At 47.7% G+C, this 12,626-nt stretch overlaps 1 protein-coding gene across 8 annotated transcripts in view; it reads right to left on the bottom strand.

The window, feature by feature from the left end:
• Nucleotides 1-12,626, bottom strand: part of GARNL3 (GTPase activating Rap/RanGAP domain like 3) — a 149,783-nt gene that overhangs the window by 17,835 nt on the left and 119,322 nt on the right. For all 8 annotated transcript variants that reach the window (XM_045043198.1, XM_023242730.2, XM_011288430.3 and 5 more), the window contains 5 exons: nt 10,338-10,449; nt 5,705-5,803; nt 5,238-5,354; nt 4,307-4,482; nt 2,693-2,851 (listed from right to left, as the gene is read on the bottom strand). In XM_045043198.1, coding sequence (XP_044899133.1) covers nt 2,693-2,851; nt 4,307-4,482; nt 5,238-5,354; nt 5,705-5,803; nt 10,338-10,449 — 663 coding nt within the window. The remainder of the gene's footprint in view (nt 1-2,692; nt 2,852-4,306; nt 4,483-5,237; nt 5,355-5,704; nt 5,804-10,337; nt 10,450-12,626) is intronic.

Genomic DNA, 12,626 nt, shown 5'->3' with positions numbered 1-12,626 from the left:
TGCTTCTTAAACATTTCCTCTCTTGACCTAGGGTTCTCTTAGCTCCTGAGATGGGGCTGAAAGCTGAAATGGGAATCGAATGGGCTTGGCTGAGAAGAGGAGTGGAGGCAGGAAACTAGGCCAGAAAATCTACACTGTGCACAGAGCAGCAGTGTGAGTAACTTGAATGACCCAGAAATGCCCAGTGACTATGGGGAGGTCGGCCTCTCTCTGTCCTGCCTCCATAGCACCGGGGTCTGGGCCGCAGGAACATTCTGGGGAAAAGCTAGCCCTGCTCCTGCAGGCCGTTCCTGACTGGCTATGGGAAAACACTTGGTTCATTACCTTGGTCATTTCCCTAGGGCTTATTTTTCCAATTAGATAGGAAATTCCTTGCAAAGGTGAGTCGCTGTGTCTAAGCACCCACGCCTGCTTAGCTACCACTCAGCTGCTGGGGATGTACCCGAAGATGGAACGTACACATTGACCCACTTAGATCGAGGGAAGGGCTTAAAAAATATATATATTTTTTAATTTTTTATTTTAGGGGAAAAAACTCAGTGACTTAGTTTTTAAAAGCATATTGAAAAAAAGAGAACATTTTAGAATTATTCCTCCTTTCAGAAAAACAAAACACAGGAGTCACCCAAGAAAACTGCCTTTGATGTGATTTTTCCTCAGCCTTAAGAGGAATCTTAAGAGGAAAAAAAATCCACAAACACTCTAATGAATTATCAGGGTATTAAATATAAGTAAACAGTAATTGCCAGCAGAAAAAGTACATAAGGTCTTAGGAAACTAGTCGCTAGGAAAGGGACTGACTGTGCAGAGACCTACTGGGCCATGATTTTTCTACGTCCTTTAGCTGGTCACACAGGTTTTGAAAAGCAAGAAGGACAAGAACTTTTCAAGCCAAGTTGGGCCCTCCCTCCTCAGAAGCTGGAAAAGGCTACTGGTTCCCAGGTACTGGGATAGAGGGGCTGCTCTCCTGGCTCTAAATTAGGAAGAGTTTCAGGACAGACTCGTTCTACGAGGCCCATACTGGCATCATCTGGCAAGACTTAAAACGGATTGATTCCCACACACCACACACCCAGAAATTCTGATTTAATTGATTTGGGGTGGGGTCAGAGCACTGATCTTTTTATTTTATTTATTTATTTTTTAAATTGTTTTTATTTATTTTTGAGACAGAGAGAGACAGAGCATGAGCAGGGGAGGGGCAGAGAGAGAGGGAGACACAGAATCCGAAGCAGGCTCCAGGCTCTGAGCTGTCAGTTCACAGCCTGACATGGGGCTCGAACTCACAGACCGTGAGATCATGACCTGAGCTGAAATCAAGAGTCATTAACCAACTGAGCCACCCAGGCGCCCCATGATTATTCTATTTCTTAAAATCTTGCTCTCATTTGGTGTTAAGTTTTCTTAATACCGTAATTAGCAATTTTTATGAATATTTGGGTAGTGCCCTCACGCAAGTTGTATTTTTTTTTTTAATCTCTTGTAAAGCATAATCAGGAAGAATTCTGCAGTCTCTTGGACCTAGCGGAACAGGGCTGGAGGAAGCCTGTGGGTCTGGAAGTTCTCATCAGGAACTACGCCCCACTCCACGGCATCCTCGTCCTCGGCACCTAAGCCGGAGTGTAGGCTGTGCACCACGCAAGCCTCATGTGGCTCCAGTGTTATCTGGTCTTGCCCTGCGTGACAGGGGCCTGGATCCTGTCCAAACCTAGGACATGCCTGCGCACTGTGCAGCTCAGGCTGGAGGCAGACTCTCGTCCCTTCCTCCTTTCCTAGGGGGCCTTTTTCAGGGATGGAGACCTGCTCCAGTCACCTGGTCTCCAAGCTGTGAGTCTGCAGGGCTACGGAGAGAATAAGGCCCTTGGGGTGTGAATGGCCAGAGGTTCTCGTTGGTGTAGTTACTTAAGTTGAGCTTTTTGACCCTTCACTTCTCCTTCATGAGGAAGAACAGAATGGCAGGGGGAGATCTGGGAAAGCTGAGCAGGGAATGGGGCAGTTAGATTAGATTGAACCAGTTTGAGCAACAGCAGTGGCAACTTCATGTGGCACAGCCCACAGAATGTATCACAAAACAGTGCTATGATCAATCAGACCTAATTAAAAAAATTTTTTTAATGTTTATTTATCTATGAGAGACTGTGAGAGACAGAATGTGAGCAGGGGAGGGGCGGAGACACACACACACACACACACACACACACACACACACACACACAGAATCCGAAGCAGGCTCCAGGCTCTTGAGCTGTCGGTACAGAGCCCGATGTGGGGCTCGAACCCACGGACCATGAGATCATGACCTGAGCTGAAGTCGGATGCTTAACCGACTGAGCCACCCAGGGGCCTCATAAATGTAATCTTAAAGACATCTTAATCATGGTGGCGCCTGGGTGGCTCAGTCGGTTGGGTGTCCGACTTCAGCTCAGGTCATGATCTCATGGTTCGTGGGTTCGGGCCCCGCATCGGGCTCTGTACCGACAGCTCAGAGCCTGGAGCCTGCTTTGGATTCTGTGTCTCCCTCTCTCTCTCTCTCCCCTCCCCCACTCACACTCTGTCTCTCTCTCAAAAAAATGAACAAACATTAAAAAAAAATATTAAGAAAAAAAGACATCCTAAGGATGGGATCACAAGGTTAGAAGAAGCACTCCTAGTCTTCTTCGATTTTCACTTGCCCCTACACCTGCCAACTCACCCTGTTGGCCTCCACGTGGTGCAGCCGAAAGGCCTCCCCCGTGCTCTCATTCACCACATCGAACTGGTGCCGGTAAGCCACACAGATGAGATTGTCACTCTCTTCAGTTGGCCCATCTACTAAGGTCATCACCGCGGGAGAGTCGGACAGACAGATCTCCTGTGGTTGATGGTGACATGGAGAAGGGGTCAGGGCACAGAGCAGCCGTTTTCATCAACCCTCCCCCCCCCCCCCGCCCTGCCTGCCCGCCTCCATGCAGCAGAGGGTCCCCTCCCCAGGCAGGGAAGGTGGAGACTGGGAAAGAGGGGCAGGGACTGTACCAGACTCCCCCCCACCAAACCTGTCCTCAAAACCCACAATTGGCAAAAGTGATTCAATAGTATGGTCCACATTAGTTCTCAGATAGTCCAGCCCTGTTCTATGATTTAATAATAAAAAAATAATAATGGCTAACCTTGCCGAGCCAGGCACTGTTCTCCCTGAATCCTCCTAACAACCTTATGAAGTAGATGAGGCTTTATTCTATTTTACAGATAACGAAAGTGAGGCTCGAAGGTCACATGACTTGCCCACACTCGCACAGTTAAATGTGGTAGAACCAAGACTTGAGCGCAGGAGAGCTGATACTCTACATAAATGTACATGCTCTACGTGAACAGTCATTAAGATGGCTAATTACTGTATTAAGAAGATTAACACCTAATTAGAGCAAGATTTTAACTTGTTTTAACTTAACTGTTATGCTGTTCAATCCTTAAATTGAATGTGAGCAGAAACTGATATGCATAATTCAGGCGGCTTTAATTCTGGCAAAAATAATTGCTCAGCTCACCCGCAGGCGAAGTTTGCCTTAGTAGCCAATGTGTGACACAGGTCACATAACGTACCAACAATTTAAAAAAGGGAAGAGACAGTAAGAGCAGGAAAGGGACGGGGCCCCCAAGGAGGCTTCTCTCGAAAGGTCCCACCCTCAGCGGAGCCCTAAATCCTCTAAGGCAGGCCGGGCAGCTTCTTCCACCTCCCCAGCCATCAAAGCCACTAGGGCCTCTTGCTAGGATCCTGCGTTAGCCTCTTAGAGGGTCTCCTCCTTTATGCTCAGGGCTCCCTCCATACCCTTCTCTGTCCAGCAGCCAGCAAAATCTTTTCAAAACAGGTCACTTGGCTGCTTCAACCCTTCCAATGGCTGCCCCTTCTCCCTCAGAGTCGAAACCAAAATCCTAGCAACGGCCTTCAAGGCTCTCTGACCTCCCCGCCTTGTTCCCTTGGCTCCAACCACTGTGGCCTCTTGACTGTGCTTTGACCGGGGCCTCCGGTCCTTAACTGGCTGCTCCTTCTGCCTGGAACCCCCTTTCTCTAGATATGCTCAGCACCTACTCCCATATCTCACTGGATCTCTGCTCAAAGGCAAAGCAGAGATCCCTTTGGGAGAGGGCTTCTGGGACATCCTTTCTAGAACAATCCTCCCACCACCACTCATTGTCCTCTCCTCCCTCAATCCACTTTATTGTTTGTTTTTTTTTTTAATATGAAATTTCTTGTCAAATTGGTTTCCATACAACACCCAGTGCTCATCCCAACAGGTGCCCAGAGAGGAGATGTGAAGAGCAGACCCACCCTGATGTACTGGAACTCCTCCACAGGTGACTCGGGCAGGGGACACAGCAGTGAGGTGCTCGCGACCCCGCCCGGCTTGTTGTGTTTCCTCGTGATCAAGAGCAGTTTGTTCCGGATGGCGACAACGATCCTCAGCTCTCTGCTGTGGTGAGTGTTAATGGCGTACAAGTGGCAGCCTGGGAAGAGAAATCAACGATGCTGACACAAGACAGGAGTCTGGAAGCTCCCGGGCTTCAACAATGTGGCGGTCCCTAAGGACCCTGGAAATGAAGCAGAACTTGGGGAGAATGCCTGAGAATGTTCCCACCGCCAGACAGGACGGAGACGTGAGATACAAGTTAGGCTGAGTTTCAGGAAAATTAGGCAAGTCATATTCCCTGTAGCCTAGAGCTTGTGGTCTCAGCTTCGAGCCCACGGCACCATATGAATGAAAGTGGCACGTGAGCAGAGCGCCAGGAGCCAGAGGCTCAAAGTCTCTCTCTGCAGATCTGTGAACAGAACTCACCTTACCTTCAAAACTTTCCTCTAACACAAGGCCTGGACTTTCCTCTAACCCTCCACATGTTGTTCTACCTTTCAGGCTTCTCTCTCTCTCTCTCTCTCTCTCTCTCTCTCTCTCTCTCTCTCTCTCTCTCTGTTTGTTTATTTTTGAGAGAGAGAGCCCGATGCAGGGCTCAAGCTCACAGGCTGCACCATGAGAGCATGACCTGAGCCAAGGTCGGACGCTTAACCGACTGAGCCACCCAGGCGCCTGACCCTCAGGCTTCTCTCAGAGGAACGGTGATACGATCTTGGCGATGTCTCTGAGTAAAAACCAACCCAATAAAATCAAATTCCCATGCATTTTCATCTCCAGGGAAATCTGGGCAGTCCGAGGAAAAAAACAGAATTCGTTGAACAGAAAGCACCCAGATACGAAGACTCCAGTCACCTTTTGTTTTCTCCAGCTTGTTGTCCCTGCAGTCACACTTGCCCTTCACGGCCTGTTTGCCCTCGACGGCCTTGTGCACGGCGCTGAGCCTGAAGACAAAGAGGCGGGCGTCTTTCCCTGTGAGAGAGAGAAGGTGGAGGAAGAGACTGTTGGGAAGACCGGAAGGGCAGACGGTGCAGGCAAGCTACTGCCACAGAACTAGGAGCCCAGGTGTTCCAGAAGTGGGGAGAAACCCCACGCCGGCTTTCCCCAACAGTGCACTGAAGGATGTGCCCCGCCACCCTCCTCCCTCACCGTCCCCTCCTCAGAGAACAGAGGGCCGCCCGGGGACCCTGAGCACCGGGCACCTGTGAAGCAGTAGCTGGCGTGACCCGTGCAGTCGGACCCTCGTGACCCTCACGGTCGGCCACGGAGGGCCACACGCTTCCCCCCCTCTCGGAGGACGCTACCGGGAAGGGGAGCATCACCTTTGTCAGCTCTGAGGATCAAAAGGTCCAGGGTCTCCAGCACATGTATCTGTTTTACTGGCAGGGTCTTGTCAAACACGGGCACTGACGGAAGGTCATCTGAAGAGGAGACGTGGTCACCCTGACACTGTACCCAGCCTACAGGTTCAGAACCTATAATACATGCCTGTGAGTGGCTCTGGACCCCAGTTCTCTCTAGGCAAGGAAGGTCAGCTTCTGGAGTGTTCGTAAGGTCTACACAGTAAGATCAAGTCCTATGCTCTCAGGGAGAAGGACTGACATTCCTTCCTCTATGGAGGGAGCAGAACAGCGGGGCCTAGAAACTATACTCTTCTCTTCCACACTCAGCAGAGACAAATCGGCATCCCTCCATCCCAGTTCTTACTGGCATTGTGCCAAAGGACTGAACGGCAAGTTAAAAAAAGTACAAAAAGCTCAGCCATTAAATATTATCTTATTTTTATGTAATGTTTGAAACTGCGTCATTTCTTAGATGATTTTGTCTAAAACCAAAATTAAACCAAAACTAAAATTTCCTTTTGTATTTAAAGCAAATACAGACACACCCTATTCCATGCCTGTGTCTCTACCCACAGGAGTTTACCTATAAATTTTCAGTATTTCTCCGTAGAGGAATATGAAATCTCCTTCTTGGACAAAAATAAGAGAGAAATGTCAATGAAGTTGCTGAAATGACAGGAAAAAACTAATTGCGATGGAAACGTTCAGGAAGACGTCAGGTGAATGGCTGATCAGAGACTGCAATGATACTTAGGATTTGTTTTTAAACTTACTTAGGGGGGACTTAAACTGCTAGCAATTACTTTGTTCCTGAGGGTCCCTAGGACATAGAGGGCTAAAAAAAAAAATACTAAGACTCTTTCATAAGCAAAGGGTCTGTTTTGAGTCTGATGTAGAATCGGCACAAGGCAAAGAGGTTCTGGGATGGTGGAACATTTTAGGCAGGATAAGGGGCTTCTTCTTAATCTGTGCTCTGTCTGACATTTAGGGCTTCAAGTGTTCCTTGTGGCTGTGGGTCTGGGTTTGTTTCTTTGGTTACAACTGAGGTGCGTGGGGCCCTGAGGGTCTTGGCTCTTCTAGAAATCTGTCTGGTTGGGTGGGGGGGTTCATCCCTCCCTGGATGGTGCCCAGGAGAGAAGAGATTTTTGTTGTCAGGACAGGGTTAATAACTGCCTCGCAAGGGAGGGCTCTCCCGCTCCGCTCCCGCAGGCCACAGGCCGGCGGGGGCTCTGGATTTGTCAGAGCTCAGAACCTGCTAAGCTTTTGTTAGACAGAGGGCTTGCTCTAGCTCCCCTAAATTACCGCGGCGAATGTAAATTCTGAGACAGCCCATCCGGTGGCTTTCCTACCCTCCTCGACCCTCTTCCTCTACAGAAGTAACTGAATCTCAGGCTCTTTGTGTTTCTGCTGGCGGCAGACGTGAATTTCCAAAACACGGGATGATCGTGCCAGTACCCATCTTCACACCAGACTAAGCAACCACGGTCATTTCCTTCTGTGAGTGGCAGCTGACATACACACAGGGCTTCCTTAATGCCAGGCCTCGATGCGGTGTTTCGCACGTTCTTTAACTGAAATGCCCCAAGGACCCGCTTAGGCCGCCACTTCTAATACTCCCATTTAACAGACGAGGACCTGAGGCTCAGGGGTGCTAGTGACTTGTCCAGGGTCACGTCTTGAACATGCGGAGCCCCAGTCTGTATAGGGACAAAGCCCGTACTCTTAGCCTAGAGGCAGCACCGCAGCCCTATGGATTGACGGTGCCATCACACAAGGTTAGGGTTAGGGGACTGTCAGGAATTCATACATGACAGAAGCACTTCATTTGACATTTAAGACAGAGGGACACCATCTACAGCCCACCTATCTACAGTGTGAGTTGGCATTTATTCTCCGTCAACTCTTCTACAGGTGGCTGAATAGGTTTATACACAGCACAGGAAGGAGGAAGCAGGGATATGAGAAAGTGACGCGTGGCTTTAATGGCTGTTTCACTGCCATGTTCTCCTTCTTGGAATCTCTTTATGAAGAAATGATCTTTTAGAGCTGGCTTTTTCTATGACTGCAACCCCAAAACAAATGGCGGCAGCATAGTTAATCAGGGTGTAGTCTGCCTTCAAAGTAGCTTTTGCTGCATTTAGAATACAAAGGATCTTTGAGTTTTAATAACGACCTTGAAAGCAGCAGACTCTCAAGGGGGTGGGTCCAATGAAATGAAGCAGCCGCCAATGGGACAGAGTGGAACCTGGCCTGAAAGGAAACGGAGAGATTCGGCTTCATGGAAACAACTCATAACATGATTAAGTGTCGACAAGAAAAAGGTAAACAGAGAAATACCAAGAGAATGAGGGCTTCGAAGCACAATGAGGAATACAAAGGAAGCCTGGAGGGTTATTCTCTCCTTAACAAAAGCGAACAGGGCTAGCAGTGCTGCACACCCAGGAAATGAAAACAATAATCTGAGGAATAAATCCAAGCTCGTGGGTGTATGTGGCTGCCGTCTGCGGCAGACAACTGCCCTCAAGGTGGAAGAAAAGAATTGCCTGGCACATGACCAGGATCCTTGTATCTGACACCTCCAAGAAATTTTGGATCCATGAGGATGAAAATTGCAGAAGGGGGCGTGGTGATCTTCATTTGGATTTGACATTTAAAAAAAAAAAAACAGAAGCAGAGAACTCTAACAGTTTTTAGGCAAGCCCTGCAAATAGTCATTGTAAAGCGTGTTTCCTCATTCCTAAAAACGACCAAAAAGCAGAATGTAACACTCTTTCGATCAGAACATAATTATTTGCGTGGGACTACATTTTTTTTTTTTTTTGAAATCTGTGTTAAGGTGAAGACAATAACATTGGTAGAGTTTAATTTGATTCTAATAAAATGTAGTTGGTTTAGTGGGAACAGCGCTGGACTAGGAACCACCTCTGGCTTCCAGTTCCGGACGTGCCGCTAACCAGCTGTGTGATCTTGGGCAAGTCACGCCATTTCTTTAGTTTTTTCATCTATAAAATTAAGAGATGGGACTAAACGTCTATAGTGTGTTACTGTTTTTTGTTTTTAATTATTTTATTTGGTTGCACTTTTGGCAAAACCTATGGATTTTGTTACCTTTTAGCACGTTCAGAGGGATACTGTAAAGGTAATAGCTGCTGTTTCCTAAATTACAACTCTGTGCCCGGCACTGCTCTAAACATTTAACGTAGGTAATCTAATGTCCACAGTCCCTTCCTGTTATGATCATCTTTCCCGTTTTATTTCATCAGTTTTCATTATTGTAAACTAGTTTTCAGCTGCTTAAAAAACTCCCCCCACTTCAGAGAAACCTGAAGCCCCCAGAGGTTAAGTTTTCTTCCAGATCACAAAGATTCTCTAACAGTTTTGCAGTTTCTAAGTTAAATATTTAATTTCAATTCTCAGCTTACAAATTTTAGATTATCTGCCTTTTAGTGAATTAGTTATATATACGTTTATGTAGCTATACACACACATACTTAAATAATGACGTTATGGACACGCAACTGAAATACGCATCAAAAGTGACAGATGAAGTCAGAAATAAATCTATTATGAAGCCTGGTCCTCCTCTCCTGTCTTCCCACAGAAGGCACCTAGCACAGGGCCTGGCACACAGCAGGCACTTGGGAAACCTGCTGACAGCGTCTGAGGAGGGAATGAAGAAGGTCTTGGCTAGGGCGCTGTTGTTTTAGGCACCTCTCAGTGTTGGCTTTCCGGATCTCATAAAACATCAGTACGGTAACGGAGACTGGGTGGTCTGTTTCCGTGCTGTGGAGGACATGTCCTTGGAAGACAGACTCTGTGCCCATGGCTCCCTCTGAAGCCCCAGGAGATGGCTTGCTACCAGCGTTTAACCCCTTTAACATTCACTGGGAGTCTGGAAAAATCCAAAGGGGCTTCCTGTTGGAAGGGCCCGCACAGTATTGGGAGTCTAAATGAAATCCCCATCAGAAGGTGAACTCTCTCCACAGCACCCTCCCCAAGGGCACATCCCACTGGCAGCCGATCTGTGCTGACAGGGAAATGACCACCTCCCCAGGCACAGTGATCCACCCGGTTGTCAGAAAGTTTGGTTTTGTATTAAGCTGATATGTGTCTTCCTGTCATAATCTGTGTCTATATCCATCCTAAATGGGTTATCTAAGATTCTTATTATTTGTTTTGGACACCAAGTACTTTTTGAATCAGAAACCTTGAAAAAAAAAAAAAAAAAGAGCTCCGATAGAGGGCATGTCCCTGAGGTAGGAGCTTGAAATACCAACGGTGTCCTTGTTGATTTAAGGTAAAATAGTGGAATCATGATAAGTAATGATCAAAAAGGAGATTCCTTTTGTGGGTCATTTGATGTCCGCAGACTAAGGAGATCTGGGGAAGGGATAAACCTGTCATGCACGACTCACCCTCTGGCTCGCTTGTTCAGAATATATTCCCTCTGCTTGTCCTGAAAAGAAGGGGTTAATTTTGTAAGGAAAGGAAACCTCGCTAACCTCACTGAGGACGATGCGTTTATCTACAGGGAGTTGGCTGGCGGTCACCCATCTTAGAAGTACTACAAATTACACAAAGAAAGACATTTGAAGGACAGCTACTCACTAACCATCCACTAGCAAGACGCCAGCATCAGTGGAAACCAGCAAGGCCTGGCCCCAGGGATCCGCACACACGGCTTCGTGAGGGAAATTACTGCAGAAACACTGGGGCTCCCAAGGCTGCGAGGTGACAAAAGATTCGGAGAATAAGCGCACCGGAAAGAATACACCACGGCCCCTCAGATGGAAAGGTACAGTACACCGTCTGCGACAGCGACCCACGTATCCCCAAACTCTGGGAGCTGAGTGGGCCCTGGACTCAGTTACCTTCCTCCCTCCCTCTCCCTCTCTCTCTCTCTCTTTTAAAGATTTTATTTTTAAGGAGTCTCTACACCCAACATGGGGCTTGAACTCACAACCCTGACATCAAGAGTCACACGCTGTACTGATTGAGTCAGCCAGGCGCCCCTCAGTTACCTTTCTTGGGAAGAAAGGTCTCCTTTCAAATACATATGCAGTAGGAAAAGAGGGAAGTCACAAGTTTCTGGCACCATGACCTGCCTCTATATGTAATAATGCTCCTCGGGGCCAATCGGAGCATTGGTAACGTCTTCTAAGCACACATTTTTCTTTAGTACTTGAACTTGGACCAACTGCTGCCTATTTGTTTGGAGAATTCACATTAGGTCTTCATAAAAGGAAGATCCATATAGCCTCCACACACAAAAAAGCCTGATTCCTGTGTTGCTGCTTTGATAAAATTATGAAGTCATACACGATGCAAGAAGTTGACATTGTCTGAACATGAAAATGCTTACTGACCCACTTAAGGCTAGAGAATCTTAAAAAAAAAAAAAATAACACCTGTTTGTAAGAATCTGGAAAGTGCTGCCGACAAATGCATTCGTGCTCCCCCACGTGATGTATTCATACCTTGTAAACTCTTCCCCTTAGTCTCATGCTCGGTTCAGGCACCAGAGTTAGCCTCCCTCACTGCTGCCCCAGAGCTGAGTGGGGACGCCTGGGGCCGGCAGGCTTCCCTCCAAAGCACGTGGCTTAGCCTCAAAGGACAAAGATGTTTTTGGAGTTTCTCAGGGACAAGTTAAAGTGTGACATGTTCGCTTTTACTCTCAATTAGACGTGCCACCTGGGGACGGTGTAAGACCCGGTGTATGCACACGGGGGCGTGTCTGTACGCACTGGGTAAACACACATTGGCGTACTGAATGTAGAAGTGGGGGCTGTGAGGTTGCCTTCAAAGGCATTATTTGGGATAATATACTGTGTGTATTACCACGCTGCGAAAAATGTGCTCTCCCTTTAAGAAACTCACAAGCCTCAAAGTGAATCTTCTAATTGCCAAGATGAGGCTTAGGCTGTTCTGGGAAGATCACACAAAGAATGTGACGACATTTTACAACCTGGAAAAGGCCACACCAGTTCGGGCCATTAATTGGAATGGCATTTCCCTTAAGAAGATGATTGGAAATTCTGACTTTGTGACTTAGAACAGGAGGCCATGAAAAAGCAAAGACGTCATAAATGTCAGCTGGCGGCAGACATTAACATCTGAATGTTAGGCAACACTAAGACGGAAAAACAACTCTTAATAACAAAACTTTCTCTGAGTGGAGGACACAAATTTGGAACATTTATGCAGGACAGGGGTTCTAAACCCAGGAGCTCTAAGGCTCCTAGGGAATCCATCAAGAGCTTAAGGAGGTCTGTGAAACCCTGGAATTATATTCGAGATGTTGTGTACACGTGCCATTTGCACATTTTAATGAACTAGAGTATGGGGGAGGGTGTCCACTGATTTCATGGGTTCTCAAAGGGGCTGCGGACTCAAAGTTGCTTGAGGATGTCATGTATGAAGTGTCAGCAATAAGAACTCAGACCCGGTCCCATAGAGGCTCTGCTCTGAGGACTGATGGCATTTGCCATTGCACTGGACTCCCTTCTGCCACGCGAGGGGCTTGGTGCAGACTCTGTGGGGAGAGAATGAGGCCTTCAGGTCTTCCTGCCCAAGGGCAGGCAGGACTCCTTGCTGGTCCCTCTAGGAATATTAACACAGCTCATGAAATGACAGATGCCGGGGCGCCTGGGTGGCACAGTCGGTTAAGCGTCCGACTTCAGCCAGGTCACGATCTCACGGTCCGGGAGTTCGAGCCCCGCGTCAGGCTCTGGGCTGATGGCTCAGAGCCTGGAGCCTGTTTCCGATTCTGTGTCTCCCTCTCTCTCTGCCCCTCCCCCGTTCATGCTCTGTCTCTCTCTGTCCCAAAAATAAATAAACGTTGAAAAAAAAAAATTAAAAAAAAGAAATGACAGATGCCTAGGAGAGTTGACAAAGCCTCCTC

Source organism: Felis catus, chromosome D4 (assembly GCF_018350175.1).
Source record: "Felis catus isolate Fca126 chromosome D4, F.catus_Fca126_mat1.0, whole genome shotgun sequence".
Taxonomy (NCBI): Eukaryota; Metazoa; Chordata; class Mammalia; order Carnivora; family Felidae; genus Felis; species Felis catus.
Note: the sequence above shows the minus strand (reverse complement) of the source record. Positions and strands in the feature narration are given on the sequence as shown.